Source organism: Lupinus angustifolius, chromosome LG06 (assembly GCF_001865875.1).
Source record: "Lupinus angustifolius cultivar Tanjil chromosome LG06, LupAngTanjil_v1.0, whole genome shotgun sequence".
Classification (NCBI taxonomy): Eukaryota; Viridiplantae; Streptophyta; class Magnoliopsida; order Fabales; family Fabaceae; genus Lupinus; species Lupinus angustifolius.
The window spans coordinates 28412345-28437472 of NC_032014.1; the positions used below are offsets into that span (position 1 = coordinate 28412345).

Genomic DNA, 25128 nt, shown 5'->3' on the forward strand with positions numbered 1-25128 from the left:
TATAATAAATGACACACTTATGATATTTTTTGTCCTTAAAGCATATGCTCCACAAAGAACAACATCACACACCATCTCATTTCTTGCCACGTGTACATTTCACCACCTAGCATCATATTATTGGTTAAACACTCACATTCTGTCACTTTTCCACATAAACATTACTCAAAATTTCTAAATTAATAATAAAAAAATAAAACCATATATTTAAGTTTTTAAACCCTATACTCACTATTTCTCCTTCATTTTCCTAACATACCATAACACACATTTTTTTATATATATAACCTTTAAATTGAAATCATTGATCACTCACTTTGCAAAATGTTGCAGTTGAGAATGTCTACATTATTGATATTTTTCTCGGTCTCTCTCTTCCTCTTTTCTCGATCGCAGTCGGCAGTTTTCACAGTCGATCTAGGCTCTGAATCGCTCAAAGTCGCCGTCGTTAACCTAAAACCCGGCCAGATCCCAATCTCCATCGCGATCAATGAAATGTCGAAGCGTAAATCACCGGCACTCGTTTCATTCAACTCCGGCGACCGGCTCCTCGCCGAAGAAGCCGCCGGCCTCGTCGCTCGCTATCCTCAAAACGTTTTCTCTCACATCAGAGACCTCATCGGAAAACCCTACGATTTCGCAACGCGATTTCTCGACTCAATGTACTTGCCATTCGAGGTTAAACAAGATTCCAGAGGAGCGGTTAGTTTCAAAGTTGATAGTGAAAACGGCACCGTTTATTATTCACCTGAGGAATTGGTTGCTATGGTTTTGAGTTACGCAGTGAATTTAGCCGAGTTTCATTCTAAGGTTCCGATCAAAGACGCGGTGCTCACGGTGCCGCCGTATTTCGGGCAATCGGAACGAAAAGGGATTATTCAGGCGGCGAAATTGGCAGGGATTAATGTGCTTTCGTTGATTAACGAACATTCCGGTGCAGCATTGCAGTATGGGATTGATAAGGATTTTTGGAATGAGACAAGGCATGTTGTATTCTATGACATGGGTGCAGGGACTACTTATGCTGCACTTGTGTATTTCTCAGCTTATCAAAGTAAGGAGCATGGGAAACCTGTGTGGATTAATCAGTTTCAGGTAACTCTTGTTACTTACTCTATCTATATGAGAGTGAATATCAGTTGTAGCTTTCAATTTGACTGTTTTTTGTTCCTGTATAATTCGATTTTCAAGAGGGTGAGCCTCAACGTAGCGGTAAGGTTGCATACCTTGTAACCTGTAGGGGCATGTTTTCAAATACCACGGGTTGGCGGCCTTTTTTATAATTCAATCTTGAGTGCGCGTCCTTGTTTAAGTAATTCGTGTAAATAGTGTTTAGTGATACTAAGGAGGGGTTATTTTATTTTTACTTTTTTAGTAGGGAAAAAAATGTGTTGCGTTTATTTTGACATTCATCCCATGCACTTATCTGATGTCCATTAAGTGTTGTTATGGCTCCACACAAAGATGTCACTTGGTGCCACACATAGGAGACATGACACCACAGCTTCTACAATGATGGGATGAAAATGAAAATAAACTAGGTTGGAAGCACCAAGCAATATTTAAGCCTATAAAGTAAAAACAGATATAGAGTGATTAAATATTAGATGTGTAGATACTCCAGTTAAGATAAATTTAGGAATGGGTGTTTTAGAGCGAAAGTTGAGAAGCACCTTCTATAGAAAAGATGGTCGAATGCCACCTTAGGTGGTTTGGGCATATGTGCATATGAAATGGAGGATAGCCCAATCTCTTTAGTTAGAGGAAGACTAAGAAAAATATTAGGCAAAATCATTAAGACAAATTATATGTAATTGGATTGCCTATAGGCATGATTTATGATACGACATTATGCCATTTGATCCATGCAGCACGTCCACTTAGTGAGAAAAAGCCTGGTTGTTGTGGTTTTTTTTTAAGCAATTGGGATTTTATGTTATCGTAGTAGCTTTCTATACTGTTTCTAACAAAAATGAATAACATGTGTATATTGGTTAATGTTGATGCCAATGTTTTCTAACAAAAATGAATAACATGCTGATCATCCTTGTGCGAAATGCAAAGGTGGTGTATATATTTTGTTATCATCAAAACATAGCTATTAATATATTCATGTTTTAAAAATCTATGATAAAATGCACATGAATCTAATAAATTTGAAATCAAATATTTGATCCCTATTAGGGATTAGGGGTTGCAACATTCAAATTTTATTGAGTAGGGTCTCAAATAGTGCCTCTGTAATTGTTACATGATGGACACGAAGATGTTGTATCCATGACATGATATACATTCTTCAGTTTGAGAACAATGATATTTTGTTTCACATTGTCTTGCAGATACACAATATATTGCTATTGATAAAAAAGAAACCAGTACTTGAAGTTTTTCTGTCTTCTCCTGATTTAGTTATTATCAACAAGCATTGAGCATATATTAACATTTGAATGAAAGTTGAAAATATGAATTTGTGCAATTTTAATTTGAAATTCAAACTGTGTCTGATGACTTCAAATCTAGGATAAAGGATATTTCTTTGTTTGATAAAGAGGAATCTGTTAAGGAAAGAATAAGTACAAAACAGAGAGGCCAGAAATCCTGGCTACAAACAAACGACACTGGAAAAGTAGAAAAGTGAAAATACATCATAAAATGCGTGGAGAAAAATTTATGACCACATAACATTCCAGCAAAATTTTGGAGACATATCCTACAATCTCCAAACAGCTTACTCAAAAGTTGCCAAGCTGCTTCACAATGCTATTTAACAATGACTCCTCCATAAATTTCTTTGACTGTGAAGCAGAAGAAATAAATTCATAGTTCACTCTTTAGATAAATTATGTTATCTTTTATTCTTCCTGCACATCTTGTCCTCTTAACTCGCTTACCTAATTCATAATTCATGTAGGTTAAGGATGTTCGTTGGAACCCAGAGTTGGGTGGTCAGAATATGGAATTGCGATTGGTGGAGTATTTTGCTGATGAGTTCAATGCCCAAGTCGGTAATGGAATAGATATAAGGAAATTTCCCAAGGCTATGGCTAAATTGAAGAAACAGGTTAAACGAACAAAAGAAATTCTTAGTGCAAACACAGCAGCTCCCATTTCAGTTGAATCGCTTCATGGTGATATAGACTTCAGGTAGGTGAATTTTGAAATTACTCATCAGCTCCTTCAGTATTCTGATTTAAATAGTGTATTTAATCTATATGAATCTGAAGCCTGAGTCAAAGTAGGTCGTTCTTATTTTTGCAGATCTAAGTCAGACTCTAATTGTCAATATACCATACTGTTTCACTTTTTAAGACATTATTATGAAAAAGAGCATGAACAAAAACAACAATAATAACCAAGCTGTATAGTTTATACCACAATATTACCAACACTAATATGAAAAAAAAAATATTATATCCAAAAGAAATTTCCAAAAAAGATACCCAGGAGGAAAACGTTCCCTTACCACAACCTGCATGAGTAAAACTGCATATTGATATTAGTGGTGGGCTTAAAATAAGGTCTTGTCCTTTTCTAATCAGTAAAACACAATTTCATGAAACCAAATCTTAATTTTGGAAATATTTATGTTCAGCTTGATTGAGACTGATGACCATACACTTAAAGGCAATACTGCATATTCATAATAGTTAAGTTGGTATGTTCTTAAATCTAAGGTCAGGCATCGAGTTAGGTTTGCTATTTTCAAAGGATTGATTTACAAACCTGAAAAGGAACATTTGAGAAATGCATTTTGAATAATGAAATTCACATATATGATCAAGCTTGGCACGGGAAATGCATTCATTATTCAATAGAAAATGCAAGCAATAACAAAGAAAATAAATATTTGATGATCAAATTTTGGTATATTTTACTACAGTTAATGCTTAATAGTTCTTCATTCAAGGCTTCTTTTCTTCCAGGAGCACAATAACCCGCGAGAAGTTTGAAGAGCTTTGTGAAGATATTTGGGAAAAATCTCTTTTACCTGTGAAAGAGGTGATTGAGAATTCAGGCCTGTCAGTGGACCAAATATATGCAGTAGAGTTAATTGGAGGTGCTACCAGAGTTCCAAAACTACAGGTTTGAGAAATCTATTTCCTAGTGTTTGCCATTCGTTTGGCAATTTGGTGTCTATTTATTATCCAATACAGTGTTTGTGTTTTTTGGTTTTACACATAAAGCAGATTACTCAGAGGTCTAGCATTAACATATCAAAATTTATTTCTTTTTCTGTTTCCTATTATTACAGGCTAAGCTTCAAGAGTTCATTGGGAGAAAAGAACTTGATAGGCATCTTGATGCCGATGAAGCTATAGTTCTTGGTGCATCTCTGCATGCTGCAAATATAAGTGATGGAATCAAATTGAACCGCAAACTTGGAATGGTTGATGGTTCCTTGTATGGGTTTGTGTATGAGTTGAATGGTCCTGATATTGTGAAAGATGAAAGCTCTAAGCAGTTACTTGTACCTCGAATGAAGAAACTACCTAGTAAGGTAAATCAATTATCAATTGATAGTTCATGCTTCATGTGAACATTTTAAAAGGAGTGAAATTAATCAATGTTAGTTTCCAATTTTACTCACCATCCATAGTATTGTCTACTTCACAGATGTTCAGATCCATTAATCATAACAAAGATTTTGAAGTATCACTTGCTTATGAAAGTGAAAATCAATTGCCTCCTGGTGTTGCATCTCCTCAAATTGCTCAATACCAGATATCTGGTTTGACAAATGCAAGTGAAAAGTAAGGATAAGACACTTCATGAACTAACTATTTCATAGTTGCTGATTTGAGCCTCTTAAGCAGCTGTTTTTCATGCAAAATGTGTATGAAATCTGATGCCCTCCTTTTTTTTCTCTCTCCACTATTCTTCTAGGTACTCATCTCGGAACCTGTCATCCCCCATCAAGGCAAATATACATTTCTCCCTTAGTAGGAGTGGAGTTCTTTCTCTGGATCGGGCAGATGCTGTTGTTGAAACAATGGAGTGGGTGGAAGTTCCTAAAAAGAATTTGACCATAGAGAATTCAATAATTTCATCAAACTCATCAAATGAAGCTGGTGCTACGAATAGTTCTGAGGAAAGCAATGAAAACTTGCAAACTGATAGTGGGACTAGTGACACACCTAACAATAGTACGGAGGAGCAAGCTGCCACAGAACCTTTGACAGAGAGAAAGCTAAAAAAGAGGACCTTTAGGGTTCCATTAAAGGTGAAAGCTGACTGACTTCCCTTTTTTTCTCTTTTTAGTCTTAAACTGGTACTGGCTGGTGATTTTCCGGGGGAGGGGGGGAGTGATATCTAATATATTTTCTTCGTCTTCTTGTTCACTGGTGGCAGATTGTTGAGAAGATAACTGGACCTGGAGTGTCTCTATCAAATGAGTTTCTTGCTGAAGCTAAAGGCAAATTAGAAGCACTAGACAAAAAAGATGCAGAAAGGAAAAGAACAGCAGAGTTAAAAAATGATTTAGAAGGATATATTTATACTACTAAGGAAAAGGTTGGTAGTGAATGATATGCATATGGTTTTCTTTGATGTTGAAGGTCGTTAGCCTTTAAGATCTCCATTTTCTTTTAAAGTACGATAATAGGTTGACATTTAATTAGTTGGACTGCTACTCTAATGGTCGTGTATTTGTCTTGAGGGAGAATGGGGGTTGTGTTATGATGCTCCTAATCTTATTTTATTGCTTTACAGATTCTACATTTTTAAGTTTATTGTTTTTTCTCAGAATTTAAAAGATGGACTAATTTAACTATTTATGTCTATTTGTTATTGTTAACGTAACAATTATTTTTCAACCTGTTCTCACTTCTGTATTTAATCAGATTGAAACTCTTGAGGAGTTCGAAAAGGTTTCTACCGCTGAGGAACGCCAGTCTTTTGTTGAGAAGCTTGATCAGGTTAACCCTTTTCCTAGAGAGACAAATAAGAAATGTTATTGTATGAATTTTGACTTAAGCTTCTTGCATTTGTCAGGTACAAGACTGGTTGTATATGGATGGTGAAGATGCCAATGCTGATGAGTTTCAAGAACGCCTAGATACATTAAAAGCTGTTGGTGATCCAATTTTCTTTAGGTCTGTTTTATTTTTGGTTATAGTCTAGCTCTATTAATTTTACTATGAACACCTTTATAGTGCGGTAACGTTTTTCTGAATCACTTAACATATTTCAGGTTAAAAGAGCTCACAGCTCGTCCAGTGGCAGTTGAGCTTACCCATAAATACCTTGATGAGCTGAAACAGGTACTAACAACAAACTTCTGAGTTCTGATGTAATGTGCTATGGCAGCTTTTTTAGAGTCCAGTGGTGTCAATTTATACATGTAGCTGACCACACCTAATAGGATAAGGCTTGGTTGTTGTTGTTGCTAGTGTGTTCTCTACTAACCTCTTGATACATGGTAGTTTGTTGTTGGTGCTGGCTGTTTTTCTTTTTCTTTCTTTATCTTGTTATTGCTTAGAGGATTCTTATGTGACAATGTTGAAATTCAAAATAGTAAATTGTATTGCTATAATTGTGATTGATGAGATACACAGGACATAACACTTATCCCTCTTTATACTAACATTACACTCCTAATTAAATAAGGAACAAATCATATTAAAAGATAAGGTGATAGAGTAAGGGTAGGCCTATAATTCGAAACGTATATAAAAGAGGGAAGAGGAAGGTTTGGCTAAGTAAATAGCAAGCAAACTTCCTACTTTACCCTTAGTTAGTTAATTCAGTTAGAAGGCATAGGTAGGTAGTTAGTTAGTTAGTTAGAAAGAAAAGGACATGATTCTGGTTTAGGGGGCATTTTTTCACTCTATCTTCCTATTATTCTATCTTTCATAGATACCAGTGCTTAACATAAGGTAATCTCTATTCTAAGATATTCTAAACTAATGTAAGATATAATTATGATCATATGTGATATTCTCTCAATATTCAGATATTCTCCAGGAGATAATATAAGATATTGTGAGATATTTCATATTTTCATATATTTTAACAGTCAATATGAATGGCACCACCCACTTGTCCCTTTCCTACCACCTCTTGTTTCCTTCTTTCTACAACATCACCCATTTTGTTTTTATTTCATTCATTATCACTCGTCATGTAAACCTTGCTATAAAATGGGTTTTTACTAGTATATTCAGTTTATGATTGAGCCCAATGGTGTCAAATGATCCATTTAGCTTTAGCCTACTCCACTTGGTAGGGTCAGGCTCGGTTGTTGTCTCTCTACATTTACTGTTTCCTGTCATTGAAATAGGAACTTGGCTCCTTGGTTTTCTTGATGTTTCCTACTGTTAATACCAGTTATTATCGTATGCATTCCATTGGAATGCTGGTACAATAGAATCTGTATTATGATAGGATGAGAAGAGTGTGCCTGTATTATTACTATTATGTAAATTCCTCATCATTGATTTGAAGGAATGGTTGTCCTGGTCGTCCTATGGCCTCATTGAGATATTAGGTGGAGAAAAGGACATGATTTGAAATATGAAATTGATCTGATATTACTGGCAATATTCGTTCACATATTTATCTGTTGTTTATCCCATTTTATCATGTCATCACTCATGTGCCCATCCAAAGATTTTGTTGGAACAATGTTTGAAGTATCTGGTGCTTAAACTAGCTTTTTGCTGTCATGTTAATCTTTGAAACTTCCCATGAATATTTTGAAAAGAAACTGGTGATCCTCTATTGAGCTTTGGTAGATAATGCAATACAGATGACCTTTTTGTAAAAGTTAAGCAAACTAAATATGTATAATTAGCAATTGGCTGTGCTATTGTAAATTTCTGAAGTGCCGTATGTTGATTGACAAAATTTTCTATACCACTTCTTCCAAAGTGTTTGAGAAATGAAAATGTAACAAGGCGCATTAATATATCCTTTGCTGACATCTGCAGATTGTAGAAGAGTGGAAAGCAAACAAGTCTTGGATTCCAAAAGAACGAGTAGATGAGGTATTTGATTCACTTTGATTTTAATAATGTTGAATCCATTAAAATTTATGTGTTAAATTCAGAAAATTCATTTTTTTTTTGTTCCTAACTTGCTAGGTAGTTGATGATGCTAAAAAGTTAAAGGGATGGTTGGATGAGAAAGAAACTGAGCAAAAAAAGTAAGTTATTGTTATAGTAATTTTGGTTTTCTTTTAGCTTTAATCTGTTTATGACCTTGGTCATTTCAATATTGTGCATGAACTATTGAAAAGTAAGGAGAAGTAGCATCACAAGTAGATGAGTGTATAAAATTTATCTTTGTTACAATCCTAGAGTTGTAAGTCTGAGTTATGCAGCCTTTATTCATGCTATGAAATTCTGTAGGTGCTGTGCATCAATTGGTGTAAAATTATATTCTTAATCTTGTTTATTTTCTTTATTTAAGTATAATATTACATGACCAATTTCAAGTTTTCAACGTTAATAGAATATTAGAAGTTACTGTGCTAACTGATAGAAATAATCTTTGGAAATGGTTTCCTTTCCTCTTCTGTTACCTTTCCTAAGGTAGAAAGACTTGAAAGGGCAATGATTTGCATAAATTTATACCTAAAAAATATGATCAATGAATATGAGCTATATGTAATGAAAATAGCTTGCTATAAATTAAGGTTATTTTGTCATAGGAAAGTCTGTTTTACCTACGGTTTCGTTGTCTATGTGATGCAGCATATTGTGCTTCCCATGAATCTTTCTTCATAAAATCCTTTCCTTTAAAATCTTGAGCTAGCCAGCCTAGTCAAGGCTCCACTTGTGTTGAGCATTAGGGATGTTCTTTTGCAAAAGTTTCCGGTGTCTCTAGATAAAAACTTCCCGAATTTTACCCCTTCATTTGGTCAGAGATATCACCCCTTGTTCTCTGTAGGACTATGTAAATGATTTCAAGTTGACCAATGCATCATCTAATCCAACATTAATGGCTTCATATTCTTAAGACTGTTTCCCAGAGATTAGTAAAAAAATTTGTCCAGATAATATTGTAGTTTTGATATAATTGGCTGTTAATTTCTTATTTTGTATTTTTTTGGTAGGACATCCGAATTCAGCACACCAGTATTTACTTCTGAAGAAGTATATCTAAAGGTGTTTGACCTGAAAAACAAGGTACATTTCTTTTATTTTTCTGGATCATAGGTGCTTTGATGGAAGGAACAACAGCGGAAGATTTAAGTGTACTGCACAAAGTTTTGTCCCTTGCTGTAGTAGTGGCATAAATTTTTTGACTTTTGTACTGTCCCATTAGAAGGTTTTTATGTAGTACTAGAGCCCAATCTAAAAATCAAACTACAAATAATTTTCCGTTCCATGTTGCCCTCATAATTTAGAAAATCAAATACACCCCAAGACATTGTATACACATACTGATCCTATATTAATTTACAGGTTGCTAGTTGTAATCGAATTCCCAAGCCCAAGCCAAAAGTTCAGAAGCCTACAAAGAACGAAACTAAGAGCAGTGAGCAGAAAACTGATAATTCTAGTTCCTCCTCGAATGATAGCTCCTCTCCAAGTGATCAATCCACGAACGATTCAAACAGTTCAAGTGATGAAACAGTTGACAAGCAACCCGAAACTCGTGATGAGTTATGATTAAGCAGTAATGCGTGTTGTTCCAGTTTTAATGGTGTACCTGCACGATTTATCGTTAGAGGTCTTGACTGGTAATGGTAGTAGAATGAATAGGTGAAAAGAGGCAATGCCAGTTTTCAGGGAGCATGAGAGCATAGTTGATGCAGTATTTACTGAACAAGTGCTAATAGTTTTGAGGTTAGATAACTACTATTATAGTTACTAGTTTATAATTAATTTCTTTTCCCTATTTAAGGGATGAAAAAATTGTAATTTGCAGCCATATGAAGGTAATGTATTTGCTGAACCACATAATGTGATAAGGAAAAACAATTCTAAGAAACCCACAGAAATTTGATCAAAACATCATCTAATGGAAAATTTGCTTGATTAACAAACTTTCTAATTGCATTTATTTAGAGTAACTATTGTAAGCATGGACACTAGAAAATAAGTGTATATCTTATGCTTATACATAATAAATGCTTCATGATACTTGTAGACATAATTGTATCTTACATTTGTATGTTGAAGTTTTTAGTTTTTGAAATTTTAATTATAGAAGGAAATGGCAGAAGTGTTAAATGAAGGAGAAATTGTACACATGCACACTCTATTTTGTTTTAAAAACATAGGGACCATCCTATTGCCTTAGGAGTAAAACAAATAATTTTGCATTCAAACCTTTTTTAAATTATGCATGGTTGGTGGGCCTTGATGTTTAACCTTTTTATGCCACATATGGCAAAGCTAGATAGGGGACTTGTATTTTGGCTGCTTTAATTCTTCGAATGTGAACTCATATTAATCATACTATGAAGAAAGAACAACATAATAATCGAATTCATAAGACTCGATGGCACCATAATGAGCCATGTTATGACAAACACATCCATCTCACTATAAATTTTGGAGGCTCTATTTGCAAATTGGATTTTGGTGAGAAACGAAATATAAGTGTATTTCATGACTCTACAACTTTAATGTGTCTTTCATTTTCCTCCAAAATTCAACTTATAAATAGACCCGACAACACTTAGATAACAAAGAGAAATAGGTCAACTTAGAATATCAAGGTCCCTTTCAACATTCTTCCTAATAGGAAAATATTTGAGGGGCCACTAAAAATGAATTGCTGACAACTCTATGAGACTTGAATTGAGCCTAAATAGTGTGAGGATTAGTCTTAGTCTTACATATAACAGGCCATTTTTCTCTATTCGAATATATAGGACATGTTAAAAATAATTGAAAATTAGAATCATTAGACTATTGATTGAAATAATCATACCTAATAAATGCAACAAATCCAAATGCATATATATATATATATGGTTATTACCACTATGATCCAACTTAAAATAGTAGGGGTGAGCAGAACTGAACATTATCCACACATCCTGTTTGATTCGATCAGGATCAAATTCGAATATGGTAGAGTTTTATTGGGTCTAAGGTTGGTTTGATATTCAAAAATAGACATGATCAATATTTAGGATAAGATAAGACAAACATGATTTTATCTAACCCATCTCGGTCATCCATTCATCATGTGTCCTATGTGCTTATTTAATTATTTACGAAATAATAACATCTCTTTGGTCCAAAGTATATTTGATTCTCTAATTTTTTCATCATATATACATATATGTAAATGATTAACAAAATATCTACAATTATATAATTTCATATGTCAAATTGCATATTCATAACAATAAGTAACATTTAATCGGGTCTATCTTTGAGTTCAAAAGTTGGTTTGGTTGACATTTTAGGTCAAGTTAGCTTTCGGATCGGGTTCGAGTTCAAAAAAATAATTCGACCAATACTTAGGATCAAGTAAAGGATGAACCTTACCCTACCCATGCTCACTCCTACTTAAAAGGTGAGAGACTATTCTCTCGTATTTTTGGTATAAACAAAGGTATCTCACCACCCAACATATAATAAACTAATCTCTTTCATGTGTGTGACTTCTTTCCAACAAGCGTCACTCTTAGGAATTGAACATTTGATCTTTTGACCGATCTAAGGATTCGGTGGGGTCTTACACTATGATTCCAATGCATGTTAGTATGTTCCCTCGTATAAATCAAGTAGGAGTGAACAAGACTCAACCCTATCACTCACCCGCTTTGGCTCGATCATAATTGGGCCCAAATAGGATGGGTCTCATTGGGTCTAGGTTTGGGTTCAAAACTTAAATCAATATAATATTTAGGGTCTGGTATGGGACTAGCATAACCCGACCCATCTCATAGTCACTCACTTATCATGTTTGTATGTGTTTCTACTTAACTGTGTATAAAATAATGACATCTATTGTGTGAAAGTATCATTGATTCTCTAATTTTTTTCATCATATTTATATGATTAACAATAGAGTTTAAAATCTGTGCATTGACAGTGTAAAGTTTTTTAAACTGTCAGCATATCATCCACCGTTGATTTGTATTACCTTTGTTTTAGAGTCAATGATGGTTAACAAATCAATGATGAATAATTTACTAACAGTGTAAAAAACACTTACGCTGTCAGTACATACATATTAAATCCTTAACAATATACATACATATATCATTTCATATGTTAAATTATGTAACAATAATAATAAGTAAAACATTGAGAATACTTTATCTAAAAGAGATATACATTATACTTAATCGGGCTTAGGGTTGAATTCGAGATCAAAGGTTGTCTGAGTCGATATTTAGGGTCAGGTCTGGATTCAAAAAAATGACTGACCAATATTTAAGATTAGGTAAAAGACAAGCTTTATCTAACATAATCTAACTTAGGTTCACCCGTAGGCTGAAGTCTAATAGAAGATGTAATACTTATTTTACATATACATCAATCCAAGAATGGGTCAACATCTGTTGTACCAAACGAGTATGATATTTCATATAACACTTCTTCTGATTGGTTGGAAAACATATATTTAAGTTTAAAATTTAATAATAAAGTATCTTTTTGACTAATTAGAGAAAGTAACACATGAAGTGACACACTTTTTGGAATAGAGGATATGCTCTCTTCCTCAAACATGATATATTATACCTAATTAGTTATTATTTATTTCCAATAATATTACTATGCTTTTTTTTCTTCCAATTTGGAACATGAGGTGGTTCATACATTTATTTATTTATTTTTGGGTACAAATTGGCGCGTCACGCAAACTTGATATAATTTGGCGCCAAAACCATCATTGAGTGAAATTGGGTCATTCTTCTCTCCTCTCTCTCTCTCTCTCTTCCATGGCTAGCTTAGGGCTTCGTCCTCCTCAATTCTCCGAGGTCACAATTTTCTTCACTCTCTTTTTCCTTTTCCCTTTTTTTTAATAATTATTTTCTCTCTTTTTCTTAATTCCAAATACATATCACAGGATTCAGCTTGGCTTCCATCGTGGCTTCACAATTCTATCACTTTTCAATATTCTCAACTTCCTTTCAATCAATTACTCAAGGTTCCTTTTATTTATTTATTTATTTATTTTTAGCCGATCAGTCTCGGCGCGTTGTTTGCCTTCTAACTTAGAGGTCATCAGTTCTAATCCTGGAAATAGTATTGGAATATTTGATTGGTTTGGTTCCTTTGTTTATTTATTTGTTTTTTGTCTTTAGCCGATTAGCCTCGGCATAACTGTAATGTTGTTTGTCTTATAACCTAGAGGTCATCTGTGGTTCTAATCCTGGAAATAGTCTCGAAATGTTTTTTTATTGGTCTGGTCCGTTTCTTTGCTAATGCTCTCTGTTGTTTGAAATGAGTAAGGAGGTAGAAGCTTCTCAGGGAAACTGTAATGATTGTGAAGAAATCAATGCAATATCAAGGGAAGAAGGTAGATATAAAAGTTGCCATTTGTTCTTATCTGGAGAAGATAATTCACCTGCTAGTGTTGCTCCATCTCATGGAAATGATGTGAGTTTTATTAGTTTATTTATATGTTTTTTGCTTTGGCCAAAAATACTTGTATACCAATAAGGCGTCGGTCTAGTTGTGTAAGGTTCCGCTAGATACCCATAAAGACCAAAAGGTCAATGGTTCAATTCCTGGGAGTGACGCTTGTTGGCAGGGGCAAACATACATATAAATACTTGTAAGTAAACTAGTTTCTTACCCAAAAGGTCAATTAGTTTCTTACCACCCATAGGTGAGGAGATACTCTTGGTAGTACCAAAAAAATACTTCTATTATTTTGGTTCATTCTTCAAGCATATATATTTTAACTGCACCCATGTGAATATTCCAGTTTTGAAAGCTTCACAATGGAATTGTGAAAATTTGAATTTACTTTATGGGTTAATGTTTTTTATCTGCTAGAATTTATCTTAAACTTTGTTTTCTGTTTATCACCACACAACAATTATTTACTCAGAAATTCTTGTGCTTTTTATTTATAAGTAACATCATTTTTGGTAAATTTTCAAATATTTTCCTGAGGCTAACTTATCCAGTGACAAATTGCTGTATATGGATTTTTCACTTGCCTCAATTTCTTGGCAATGTCCATTATTTTGAATTGTTGAGAGAGATCAGTGAAAGGATTCTAAATACAGTTCATTATAAAAGAGGCATGAAACTGAAAGTATGAAGTAACCGACACTGAATACTCGTAGAAACTTAGTTAATTTCTCTTATTTAAGTAGGTCTTGCTCTGCTTATTGACCTACACAAGCAGACTTGTTTTCTAAAATGTGTCCTTGTGATGATGTATTTGTAGATCCTATTGCCTTGCAACTAGAGAAATAAGTGACAATAATTTTTAGACTATGTGTTTTCTTGATCTATCTATATTTTTCTGAAGCAGGTGTTTCACTTTAGTCTGCATCTTTCTTCAGATGTTGATTCACTCTCTTTACCAACCCAAGATTTGATTGAATCTCATGAGGCAGTCACACTAAGTAAAGTTCAATCATTACAACCTGTTCAAATTTCGGTTAATTTAGGAGAGAACTTGAATTATATGATAGACAATCATGCATGTGATCAAAATATGCTGCCTGATTTTGTCCCTGAAACCCTGACGAATGATGCTTCAAAATCTCGGATTGATACAATTGGTTCTGCTAGACGAAAGAAAGAAAAATCCGATGTCAAACGCTTCGAGGGTGATGATATCAGTAATGCAGTTGAACTTTCTATTGCAGCATCTGAGGCATTGGTCATACATGATTTAATAAAGATCGAGTCAGTTTCAGAAACAATATGCGCTGATGCTGTACTTGAAGCTGCACTTCGTGTGAAGCAGGCACGGCTCGAGGGGTTGGACAATGGCTTCCATTCCTCAAGTGAAGAATCTGACTGTAGTGATTCTCTTTCTGATTTGAATGATTTCCTTATGGAAGATGATTATCAAGATATAGGCTTACCTCTTGGTGTTTCCACTGAGGAAAATATTCGAAATTCAGCTATATCTCAAGCAATAGGTGTCTCCTATGCTGAAAATTATAGTGGATGCATTAAAAAACAAAGTGATAGAGAGCTCACATCACAGCATGCCGACTTTGATAAATGTAAGCAAAAGCAGTTAGAAGTTGAAATGGAGATGCAGCAAACACAGGATCCCTCTCTTGATTCCTTACGTTGTGAATGGGAGATGCATCCTGATGGTGGTGGTTCTGGTTCAGATACTCCCAGACATTTTGAAAATGATCTTACTACATCTCATCAACTCATACAGAATGATTCTAATATTTTAGCCCTCAACCAGGTTAGTTAATTTTAATACTTGCTGTTTCTGTTCTACATGTCCAGAGGACAATCCAGATTTTAGTCTTTGTGAAATGAAAAAAAATTATTTGATAAATAATGGAAAAAGAATAAGTTCACTTGTCACTTGATTTGGTCAAAATTCCTATTCAAACCTGCATTCTTTTTTTCAGTTATTTATCATGCATTATATATGCTATTGTGGATTTCAGCATCTTGAAACTTTGTTTTTGTTCTTGATACTTTGTTTTTGTTCTCTGTCTCCCTCTTGGAAGGAATTAGATTCATCTTCATTGAATCAGAATAATGCAGAATGTATTCCGAAGTTTTTCGTCAGAGAGACTAGCTTTCTTTCAGAATCTGCAGATATTGTTCCAGATGAGAGTTCTTGTGTCCAAAAGGCTGATCCGAAGTGTACAAGTGGTTCTCAGCTAAGTATGCCTTCTGAAGGTTTACACAACAAACTTGATGAGTGCACATTGCATTCTCAAGATGTGGTCAGATGTTCTAGTCTTTCATTGATTGATCCTCTTTGTTCAGTTGTTCCATGTAGCTTTTCTTCAGAGCATGCTAATTTCAAAAGTCACATTGACAGAGAAAATGATTCTGGAAATTTTGTCCCATTCATCTCTGAATTGGTGGACAATTGTCAAAAGGTCCCAGATAAGAATGTTACATTTGACTGTAGAGATGAGAAAGTTATGCCTGTACTACTCGTCAAAGATATTCCAATCACTGCAGTAATGGTGGTTGAACAAATGCCTGAGAAGTTAACCATGGTTGAGCATACTTGTCAGAAACAGTTTAACTCTCTTCAGACTTGTAGCATAATGCTACCAAACCAAGCTCTTAACCGAAACAATTTGACACCACTTCCAACTAATCAGTGTGTGAGTGCTGCTGTTGCTGCATCTTTTGAGACAATGGTTTCTGAGAATCTCTTTGCATCCAAGCATACAGATGAAAGGAAAAATGATGAAAAACATGGACATTTTGTTTATCACAAGTCAATTATAGAAACAATAGATGACAAGAGTGCTGATGATTTAAAACTAAATGCCGCAGATACAATTTGCATTTTAGAAGAACCGATACATGAGAAGAAGTCACCCCTTAATTTAAATCGTAAGACACGCCACCGCGTTCTGGGCCCTAAAACTGATGTAAATGATATCAGTGTAGAGAAACATATGAATCATCATGTCGTATCAGAAACTGTTGTTCAGCATCAACAGAACAATGACCCTATCAAGCTACAAGCTGAGTGCAATGAATTCCATGATGGACATGTCAGTGTCAGAAAGCGAGTACGATTCTCAGAAAAAGTGGAGGAGATTCATCCGAAAAGGAAATTGTTAAAGTTGGAGCCTTCATATAAAAAATGTTAGTCTTCAGTTCTGGTTGTGTATTGTATTTATCTATTTTATATATCAGGTTTTGAAGAAATTACTGGTCTTTTGCTTCAATAATGTAGGTTCATCTGTTAGAGCAAAAAGGCAACGAGTTTCAAAGTCATCGACCCCTTCTATGCCAAATATGAAACATTCTTTGACAAATTATTGCAGAAGGGTAGTAAATGACTATATATTTCAAGGTACAGAGTTCCTGCTCACTGGATTATCTAGTCAGAAGGAAAGGGACATGGAAGTGCTTATAAGAAAGTCTGGCGGGATAGTTCTTTCTGATATTCCCTTGCCTCCAAATTCAAGGGGCAAGAGATGTTCAACCTTATCTTGCTTGGAGCTTCCTATTATTTTATGCATTAGAAAGGTTTGTTTCTAATGATCAATAATCTTTTGTCCTTTTTTCTTAATACTAAACCTTTAGCTAATTTGTATGCATCCTTTAATATGTTCATGAGTTCAAATATTGGAAATAACCTCTTCGCTTGTGAGGGTAAGGTTACATACATTTACCCTCCCCAGACCCTTTTTTCTTTCATTCTTCTTATTAGTGTTATTATTATTTAATATCCTTGCATCCCATTATATGCCATTGGGGATTCTTTTTCGTAATGATATCAATGATTAATTGCAGTCCCTAACAAGTACATAACTCTGAATAAATGTAAAGGAACCATTTCACCTAAAAGCTTAAGCTGACAAGTGTTGTGCAGGGGTCAAGGAGTGACATTTATTACTTTTTGCAAGAGAATGCTCTCATAAGTTAAAATCTGGGCTTGAGAGGGACTCAAAGTATGCACTTTTAGCACTAATTGTACTAAGTTTTATATATGACTTCTGGGTGATGATTGTTGAACAAGTCACTTAGTCAACCAAGCTTAAATTAGTATGTGTTTGATTTGTACTGGACTAATGGTGATACTAGTACTTCAGTTTCAGCATATTATTAGTATAAATAGGTGTACTAGGTTTTGGTATTGTATTATTCAAATAGCCATCCTTTTCTTTTTCGTGGGTAAACCTTCTTCCTTTTTCCTGTCTCCCTGAAGTTTCAATATATGATATCTAACAGACAAATTGTGCATCAGTAGTTAAAATGTTACTTTGATATAATGACTGCACTGTTTGCTTCTATATAATGGTTTATATGTTGTTTGTCTCAGCTACAAACGACCAAATTCTTGTATGGTTGTACTGTTGGTGCCCCGATACTAAAAGTTGATTGGCTTAGTGACTGTCTTGCATCTGGAACTATTTTACAGCCTGAAAAGTAAGTTCTGTTGTCATGAATTGACTTTTTGTTCTCTTCAAATTTATTTAACATGCTCTTTAATTTGGGTTATAATGCTTGGTCATGTTGGTATGAAGAAAGATTGTTGTGAAACTAATATAAATCCAGGCATGGCTTTGACAAATTGGATCTTGATTTCAAATGATTTTGATATTCCAAACATCAGAAAAAGTTCAGTTCACATTTGTTACACAGTTACAATTATTATGGAAATGAAGAATAGAATGGTCATTCCCTTCCACTCTCATTTTTTATGCTTTATTTATTTGTTTGTTTGTTCAGCATTTTAGTTATGCATTTACTGGACAGGAACAAGGCAACATTTTGTGCTCAAAGAAAGGGAAACCTCACAGTTCATAAAATTATATAATGTAAAAGCAAATGGTTGACATTACCAACAGTGACAAAAGATGAACAATTATGGTGATCTTGCTTAGTTTTTTCTCATTCTCCAGGTTATTAGTTTAGAAAGATGTTGTTAAAATAGTATTCAGAATATAGGAGACAGAGTCATTGTAGGCAACTTAAAACGACAGGTCGACAAGAACCATATTTTCTGATCATTAGTAATAGATCCCTAGATGAAACTGTTTTAGGAAAGGATAATTGATTCCATGTTGCCAAATGTTTCAATCCCCTATACTTGGCCAAAATCCCACCATTCAGTGTTGATGAAGAGATATTGCCTTTATCTAAAGCATGAACATAAATTTTACTACTCTGCTTCCTAGAATGCTGATGCCAACTGATAGGATCCCTTTAGTAAGTTAGTCAGAAAATGCTAGAATACCTGTCAGTGATTGTTAGTTTGTTGGAAATAAGGCATGTTGCCTATAAATAAGGATAAGGGTGAGAAGGAGGGGCCTTTCGGCAATGGGAGAGTTCTAGGTTTTGCGAATCGCTAGAGAATTCAATGTATTCATAGTGTCATCTCTATCAATAATATTCATATTATATCTATTCTTGTCCAGTTTATATCACCAACTTTCTCAGATAATATAGGTCAAAAAATTTCTTCTATAATGGTTATATGCAGATCTAAAATTGTTCAAATAGGTAGGTTAGATCTATTATTCTGCAATGCCTTAGCTGATGTAAAGGATAGATTTTGCTTATGCTGAGGTTTTTGTAACCTTGATTCTTTAATCAGTGAAAATATTTGACATTATGTCCAATCCCCACTGACTCTGGTTTCTCTGTATCAGATACATGATTCTTCCAAATCGAAATGACATGAAGTGGATCAGAATTGAGAGGGGAGTTCATTGCACAATCCAAAAACATATTTTTGAAAGAGTAGGAATTATGCTTCATGGAAAGCATAACTTCTGCACCAAATTGACAAGTATCATCAAGGTAAGAGACTAAGAGTCCTTTCATTTTCTTATCTTGAGTTGTTCCTTCACATTTGTTTATGGTGTACGAAATTTTCACTTTCTTTTTCTCCACTTTTTGAGAGCCAATTGGTACAGATTATACCAATGGCTACATTGATGCACTATATCTTAGCTTGTTTATAAACATATACTTCTCTCATCTCCTTCAGCATGGAGGTGGAAAGGTGTTCAAAACACTTCAATGGTTGCTTCCAAGCACTGATGACAAAAGGATTTCAGTGAGAGTTATTGTAGTTGAAGACAAGAGTAGGATATCACGCCATTTGAGTTACTGTGCTTTGGAGCAGGATATTCCAATAATGGTATGTAGTAAGTACAAATTTTAGTATAGTTTAATTTCTGGTCGACTGAATTGTGAATTTGGTCTCTCATATTGATGGAGCCACATCTTCTGTCTCAAAATTTGTATCACTCTATCTATCCCTTGCTTCTCATTAGTCGGAAATGTAAAACATGAGTTAAATAATTAAGTTTATATTTTCTGACCAATGAGAATGAAAAGATGCATGAAGTGGTACACATCTTGGGACAGAAGATATATTCCCCATATTGATATCATCGATCAATTTGGTCATTTACATTATAAAACTGTCAGTTTGCTCTTGGACTTTGTATAACATCAGTTAAAATTTGCTTCACAGCAAAAAAAATGGTATAAGGTTGTCACAGGGACCAAATTTGATTGATGGTATGCAAAATCTGGGACCAAGTTGATGTTTTTAGAATTTTAGGGACCAAGTTGAGATAGATCATGTCAAATGACAGTCTAAATTGATGTTTTACTTATTTCGGGTGGTCAATACAACATCTAACTAAAGTAGAAACAGAAGGATCTTTGTTGTGAATCAAACATGCTCAACAATTTTATTATTCTATATGGGTGAGTTTCGGCGCAATATTAAGGTTGTTTACCTTGTGACTTAGAGGTCATGGACTCAAATCTCAGAAACAACATCTTTGTTTACGAGAGTAAGGCGCATACATATATTCTCTCCAGACCCCACTAGGCAAGACCTTTGGCCACCTTTTTTATGTATGTGTGTCTGAAATGTTAATTGATTTTCTTGTGCAGCCTTCTAGCTGGATCATTAAGAGCTTATATTCAGGAAAGCTACTTCCTTTCAAAGAAAACAATACATCTCCCTCTATCCCTTTTGTTAAAGTCCCAAGTTCTATTGATATGAGTCAAGAAATATGAAATCTGCTTTTCCAGCCAAATCCCCAGATTATCAATTATTACTATGATGTGCCATCAACATTATTTGATCCATACCCAATATTATATGTTTTTCGTATAAGAAAAACTTGTAAGTTGTGTGTATGAAAACTATTAGGGGTGATTCACTAGTTTGTTGTTAAAATCAAAACTTCACATGTTGAAGAAAAAACTCAATTACTAGATTGTACAAGCCATTTTTACCAATGTACAGATTATGTTTAATGTGTTACACTCAAGTTTGAATGATTATTATACTACACAAAAGAATTGAAATGAATATGTTTAACACTTAATTTTGTCTAAACAATTATTGAATATACAACCCTTAGGCATGTAGATAATTATTTTGTACCCATTAGAGTTATCCTTGTTTTAGTGTGTTATGATTTATGTAGATGAGGTTTAACTTAAAAGACTTGTCTATTAAGTGAGAGAATTTTTTTATTTAAACACCACATTTAGTTTGTTATATTACCTAATGCATGACTCCTAATTGTCTTCCCTTTAAGAGTCCCTTTAAGAGTTGATGTTTATGACGATTTTCAGTATATTGATATTTACTGAATCATAGCCTATTAGAATTTAGCAATATACTTTAATTGTTAGGACTTAACATGAGAAGAATTTGATTCAAAAGAGTATTCCATTATGTGAAAGTTTTATAGCTTAAGTGTAATATTGAATTTGTTATGCTACCCAATATAAGACTCTTAAAAGTCATATTTAACAGTAGTTGTTGCAGCAGCTTTATTCTCCATTAAACTGTGTCTGTGGTGTTTAAGAGGCTACAAATGGCCTTTGACCAAAACGTGGAGGAGTTTATGATACATGACATGCCACCCAAATATCAGTTTCACCACTTCTTATGTTCACATATTGGACCAACAACAACTATGATGAATTTCACACTTGAAGCACTATCAATCCAATTCTCTACGAAACTTCAACTTCTTGCAGTAGCATAAGCTTGCCATCTTGAGTTTCGGAAAACAAGCTCCAACATCAAATCTTCAACTTGGGATTTATGCTCGGTTTGAAAGGAAAATAGAAGAAATGAAAGTTGAAGGAAAGAAAAGTAATAAAAAATATAATCTTGTAATTACATGATATAAAAAAGGAAATGGTAGGAAAGAATGGTCCAAGTTGTTATAGATCTTGTGATGTCAAAATAACAGAGAAAAAACCATTGACAAAGCTTTTTTCTGTCACCATGTCCAAAGTAAAAAAAAACAGGAAACTAAGAATGAGCAGCATCACTAAAATGCAAGTTGCTAAAGTTCACCCAAAATATGAAAAGAAAGATTTTTGTGGTGATTCCTTTGTTCATCCAAACCTAACAATCAAAAATTGATTTTTCTTTCCTTTACTTTCCTCCTCCTTTCCTTCTTTTTTTATGGAAAACACAAGTAGCTATCACACACTATAAGGGATGCTACCTATTAAACCCACAAAAACTTATCCATTATAATATTTTTTGGTATAACCAAAAGTATTTCTTCACCTTATTGGTCAAGAACTAATAATTCATTTTAGGGTGCATGACTATCCCTCCTGACAAATACCGTTTCTAGAAATTGTACATTTGACCTTCAGCCTAATACAATACCTGAGAATCTAGTAGTGCCGTACACCATTATCCGAACACCTAATTGGTATAAGAAAGCATATATTATTTGGCTTGCATCTCATTGTCAAAAATATCCATAAATTAAATATAAAGTTTCAAACAAATGCATAAATTTCAGATTTCTCATGATATGAAGTTACCACCAGGATTCATGAATACATGAATATTTTCCACTCAAGCAAGGGAAGGTACAAACCCCAACAAGCAAAAGTGTTTATGCTTCATTCTAATGGCACTTGCACTGCTGCAGATTTTTTTCTCATGGTCCAAAATGCAGCAAAGTAACGATTCTGCAAAGAGGATCATAAACCTTTTAACAAATCGGAATAAATGATTTCAGTAGATACAGTGTTAATGATTTGCTATGATTATAATGGATAGCAAGGGGAAATGAAATTAGATGATAAAAAGAATGTCCAAACCATGAAATTAAAACATATTCCTCAACTAAAAATATATGTAAATACATATAACTTTACCAATTTGTAACAAGTAAATGAAACTTATATTGCTTTTATGTATTTTTTGGTTGAATTGGTTTAATATTTTAAAAGAAAAATATACAAACAACAATCAAGTCTTGATTTAAGGTCTTCTAATCTACAATAACATAGAAATTCCATAGTTTACACTCCTAACCAGAGAGAAAGTCTCTCCTCCACAATTTTCACTCTGAAAAGCATGAATGAATTCCCTTTCCCTTTAATAGCCATGTCATTCATGACACAGGGGAAGTAAGTCCCATTTATTAGAGTATAGCTAGCTATTAGTTGTTACAGTGTTTATATTTCTGAGATGAGGTTAAGGAAGCTGTCAAGCCATTCCATTAGTATATATACCTCATGTCCTTCTATTTTGTAACTAACTTTTCATTAATAACAAATGATCTCTCTCTCCCTCTCCCTCTCCCTCTCCCTCTCTCTGCTTTTGTGTTCTATTATACCCTTTTCCTTAACTACTCCCATTTTCCTCCTCTCTTGGCCCCACTCTCTTTCTCCTAGTGTACAGATACGGTATCCTATCAAATGATGTATTGCTCTATCATAAAATAATTTTAATATTTTAAAAGAAAACCTATCACAAAAATTTATGGCAATATGAACAAGTACCCCTAGGGTATTGATTAGGGTATCTAAGATAGTAATGTGCATTAAATACAGGAGTCTAAAGGTTGTGATTCTGAATGCAATCTCACAATTTTTTTATTCCTTAACCAGTTTAAGGCACACGTCAACAAGGTGACCCAGTGCACAAAGCTACCATCTATTGAGGTATGAGGAGGGTGGGTATACACAGCCTTACCTTGTAAACGGAAAAGTTGTTTTTAGGATTTGAATCAGTGAACTCTTTGTCACTAAGAGACAACCTTACCGTCGCACCGAGACTCACTCGATACTCGATAACAAGACCAAAAACTTAATTTAAAGCAGTGATATCTAGAATAACAAAATAATAAATAAACAGCTATATTAATACATCAGTTTAATATCTCTGAATTGCAAGGACCAAACTATATACTTATGACACATGTATGAAAATCTTACTTGCATCATTGATCTAGGATTTGTAGTGTAGGTTGTTTCAATAGTCCTTTCTTTCTGCAGTTAATGACAAGACCATGCAAATATAATTTAGTTACTTGTATAAAAAGAAAAGGTATCATCCAAATGAAATGAGATTACCTCAAATTCAAATCCATAATGCAAGGCAACCTTTTTAACATCTTCCAAACTCAATTCAATAGACATTTCCTACAGACATTTCGATGTAAGAAAATGCAAACCCATGTTAAAGAATTATAAACATAGAATGACAGAAGAAAATAGAAAGACCACAATCAAACTACATAATTGATAGGATGTACTGTGTTACAATATTAACACTAATATTTAGGTCAAGTACTAGTAGTACTTGTACAAGCCCAAGAATGCTACCAAGAAGACATACAATCAATGTTGTCAGGACTGGACCAGGCATTCCGTCTGGTCTGATCCCTGACCGGACTTAAAAATGGCTCGGTGTTGTAGTTTTAACCGAATGAAGGCTTAGACCGCGTTGATCTGGAAAAATTTCGGTTTGACCATGTTAAACCTGGTTAAATCAGAATAACCCAGAAAGTGAACCACACGGTTCACCTAAAATTTTTAAAAAATGTGGAACACTACTTTAATGTTTTATTTTACTCCGGTCCAAAAAAAGGAGATACATTACTTCAATATAATTATACATAATTATTAATTATTTAAAAAAAGTCATTTATATATTAATTTATATTTATAGATAATTATTAATTATATATGAAATCACCCGGTCCAACCGGACGGTTTAACCGTTTAAACTGGTTAAACCTAATACATGATCTCTTCTGGTTTGATGTCCGACTCGGGTTTCACAATACTGCTTGCAATACTTAAATTTAAATAAGGAAACAATTAAAAAAATACAACAAAATGTATTCTAAACATATAGTAAGTCAATGTGGAGATATACTAAATGTATTCTAACAATGTGGAAAGAAGAGAAGCTTACATCTTGCCCATACATATCTGCAAAGTGATAAAGTAGAGGGCCAAAATTTATCCAAACCTGTCATGGTGGCAATGCCACCCAGTAAGAATTACAATATTGATATGAGAATGGCAACAAGTAAATCTAACAAATTAAAGCAGAAAAACAGGCAAATGGGATCTATTTAGAATTTTGAATTAGGGAACTTACTCCACCATCTTTCAGAATTTTTGAAATTATTTCGATGTACTCAACTATATTGTGAGCAGTATCAATAAAGAAACATGTCACAACTGCATCCCATGTGCCTGCATGGCCATAGTAAACCTCATTAGAAATTACAATTGAGTATAGGTGTTATGTGATACTGCATTTAGT

General features: G+C 34.0%; 3 protein-coding genes across 7 annotated transcripts in view; 2 read left to right on the top strand and 1 right to left on the bottom strand.

Annotated features, from left to right (window-relative positions):
* LOC109350670 (heat shock 70 kDa protein 17-like) lies at positions 255 to 9981 on the top strand. Of its 2 annotated transcripts, XM_019591917.1 has the most exons (14): positions 258 to 1095; positions 2912 to 3144; positions 3924 to 4083; positions 4253 to 4498; positions 4615 to 4751; positions 4885 to 5221; positions 5350 to 5511; positions 5841 to 5915; positions 5992 to 6092; positions 6191 to 6260; positions 7929 to 7985; positions 8082 to 8143; positions 9056 to 9128; positions 9408 to 9981. In XM_019591917.1, the coding sequence occupies exons 1-14, from the start codon at positions 325 to 327 to the stop codon at positions 9612 to 9614; spliced, it is 2691 nt and encodes an 896-aa protein (XP_019447462.1). In that variant the 5' UTR covers positions 258 to 324; the 3' UTR covers positions 9615 to 9981. The 2 variants fall into 2 exon arrangements, 1 of the variants encoding a protein (XP_019447462.1); XR_002108119.1 differs by lacking the exon at positions 9408 to 9981 and having other exon boundaries at positions 255 to 1095; positions 7929 to 7986; positions 8076 to 8143; positions 9056 to 9119.
* LOC109350671 lies at positions 12786 to 20867 on the top strand. 2 transcript variants are annotated; one of them, XM_019591919.1, is made up of 10 exons: positions 12786 to 12892; positions 12982 to 13062; positions 13368 to 13514; positions 14404 to 15306; positions 15518 to 16688; positions 16780 to 17075; positions 17872 to 17978; positions 19205 to 19355; positions 19546 to 19698; positions 20469 to 20867. In XM_019591919.1, exons 1-10 carry the CDS (start codon positions 12854 to 12856, stop codon positions 20592 to 20594), a joined length of 3174 nt encoding a protein of 1057 aa, XP_019447464.1. In that variant the 5' UTR covers positions 12786 to 12853; the 3' UTR covers positions 20595 to 20867. The 2 variants fall into 2 exon arrangements, with proteins under 2 accessions (XP_019447464.1, XP_019447465.1); XM_019591920.1 differs by having other exon boundaries at positions 15581 to 16688.
* The window catches only part of LOC109350674 (carnosine N-methyltransferase-like), a 28535-nt gene continuing 25674 nt past the window's right edge, over positions 22268 to 25128 (bottom strand). For all 3 annotated transcript variants that reach the window (XM_019591927.1, XM_019591926.1, XM_019591925.1), the window contains 5 exons: positions 24961 to 25058; positions 24772 to 24828; positions 23925 to 23993; positions 23787 to 23840; positions 22268 to 22532 (listed from right to left, as the gene is read on the bottom strand). In XM_019591927.1, the coding sequence (XP_019447472.1) occupies positions 22464 to 22532; positions 23787 to 23840; positions 23925 to 23993; positions 24772 to 24828; positions 24961 to 25058 (347 nt within the window). In that variant the 3' untranslated portion in view covers positions 22268 to 22463. The remainder of the gene's footprint in view (positions 22533 to 23786; positions 23841 to 23924; positions 23994 to 24771; positions 24829 to 24960; positions 25059 to 25128) is intronic.

Bases quoted from the DNA above. Each gene is read 5' to 3' on its own strand.
- LOC109350670 (XM_019591917.1), top strand. From the start codon at position 325: ATGTTGCAGTTGAGAATGTCTACATTATTGATATTTTTCTCGGTCTCT. The intron at 5,222-5,349 runs GTGAAAGCTGAC...CACTGGTGGCAG, and splicing joins CCTTTAGGGTTCCATTAAAG to ATTGTTGAGAAGATAACTGG. The intron at 5,916-5,991 runs GTTAACCCTTTT...TGCATTTGTCAG, and splicing joins TTGTTGAGAAGCTTGATCAG to GTACAAGACTGGTTGTATAT.
- LOC109350671 (XM_019591919.1), top strand. From the start codon at position 12,854: ATGGCTAGCTTAGGGCTTCGTCCTCCTCAATTCTCCGAG. The intron at 13,515-14,403 runs GTGAGTTTTATT...TTTCTGAAGCAG, and splicing joins CTCCATCTCATGGAAATGAT to GTGTTTCACTTTAGTCTGCA. The intron at 19,699-20,468 runs GTATGTAGTAAG...TTTCTTGTGCAG, and splicing joins AGCAGGATATTCCAATAATG to CCTTCTAGCTGGATCATTAA.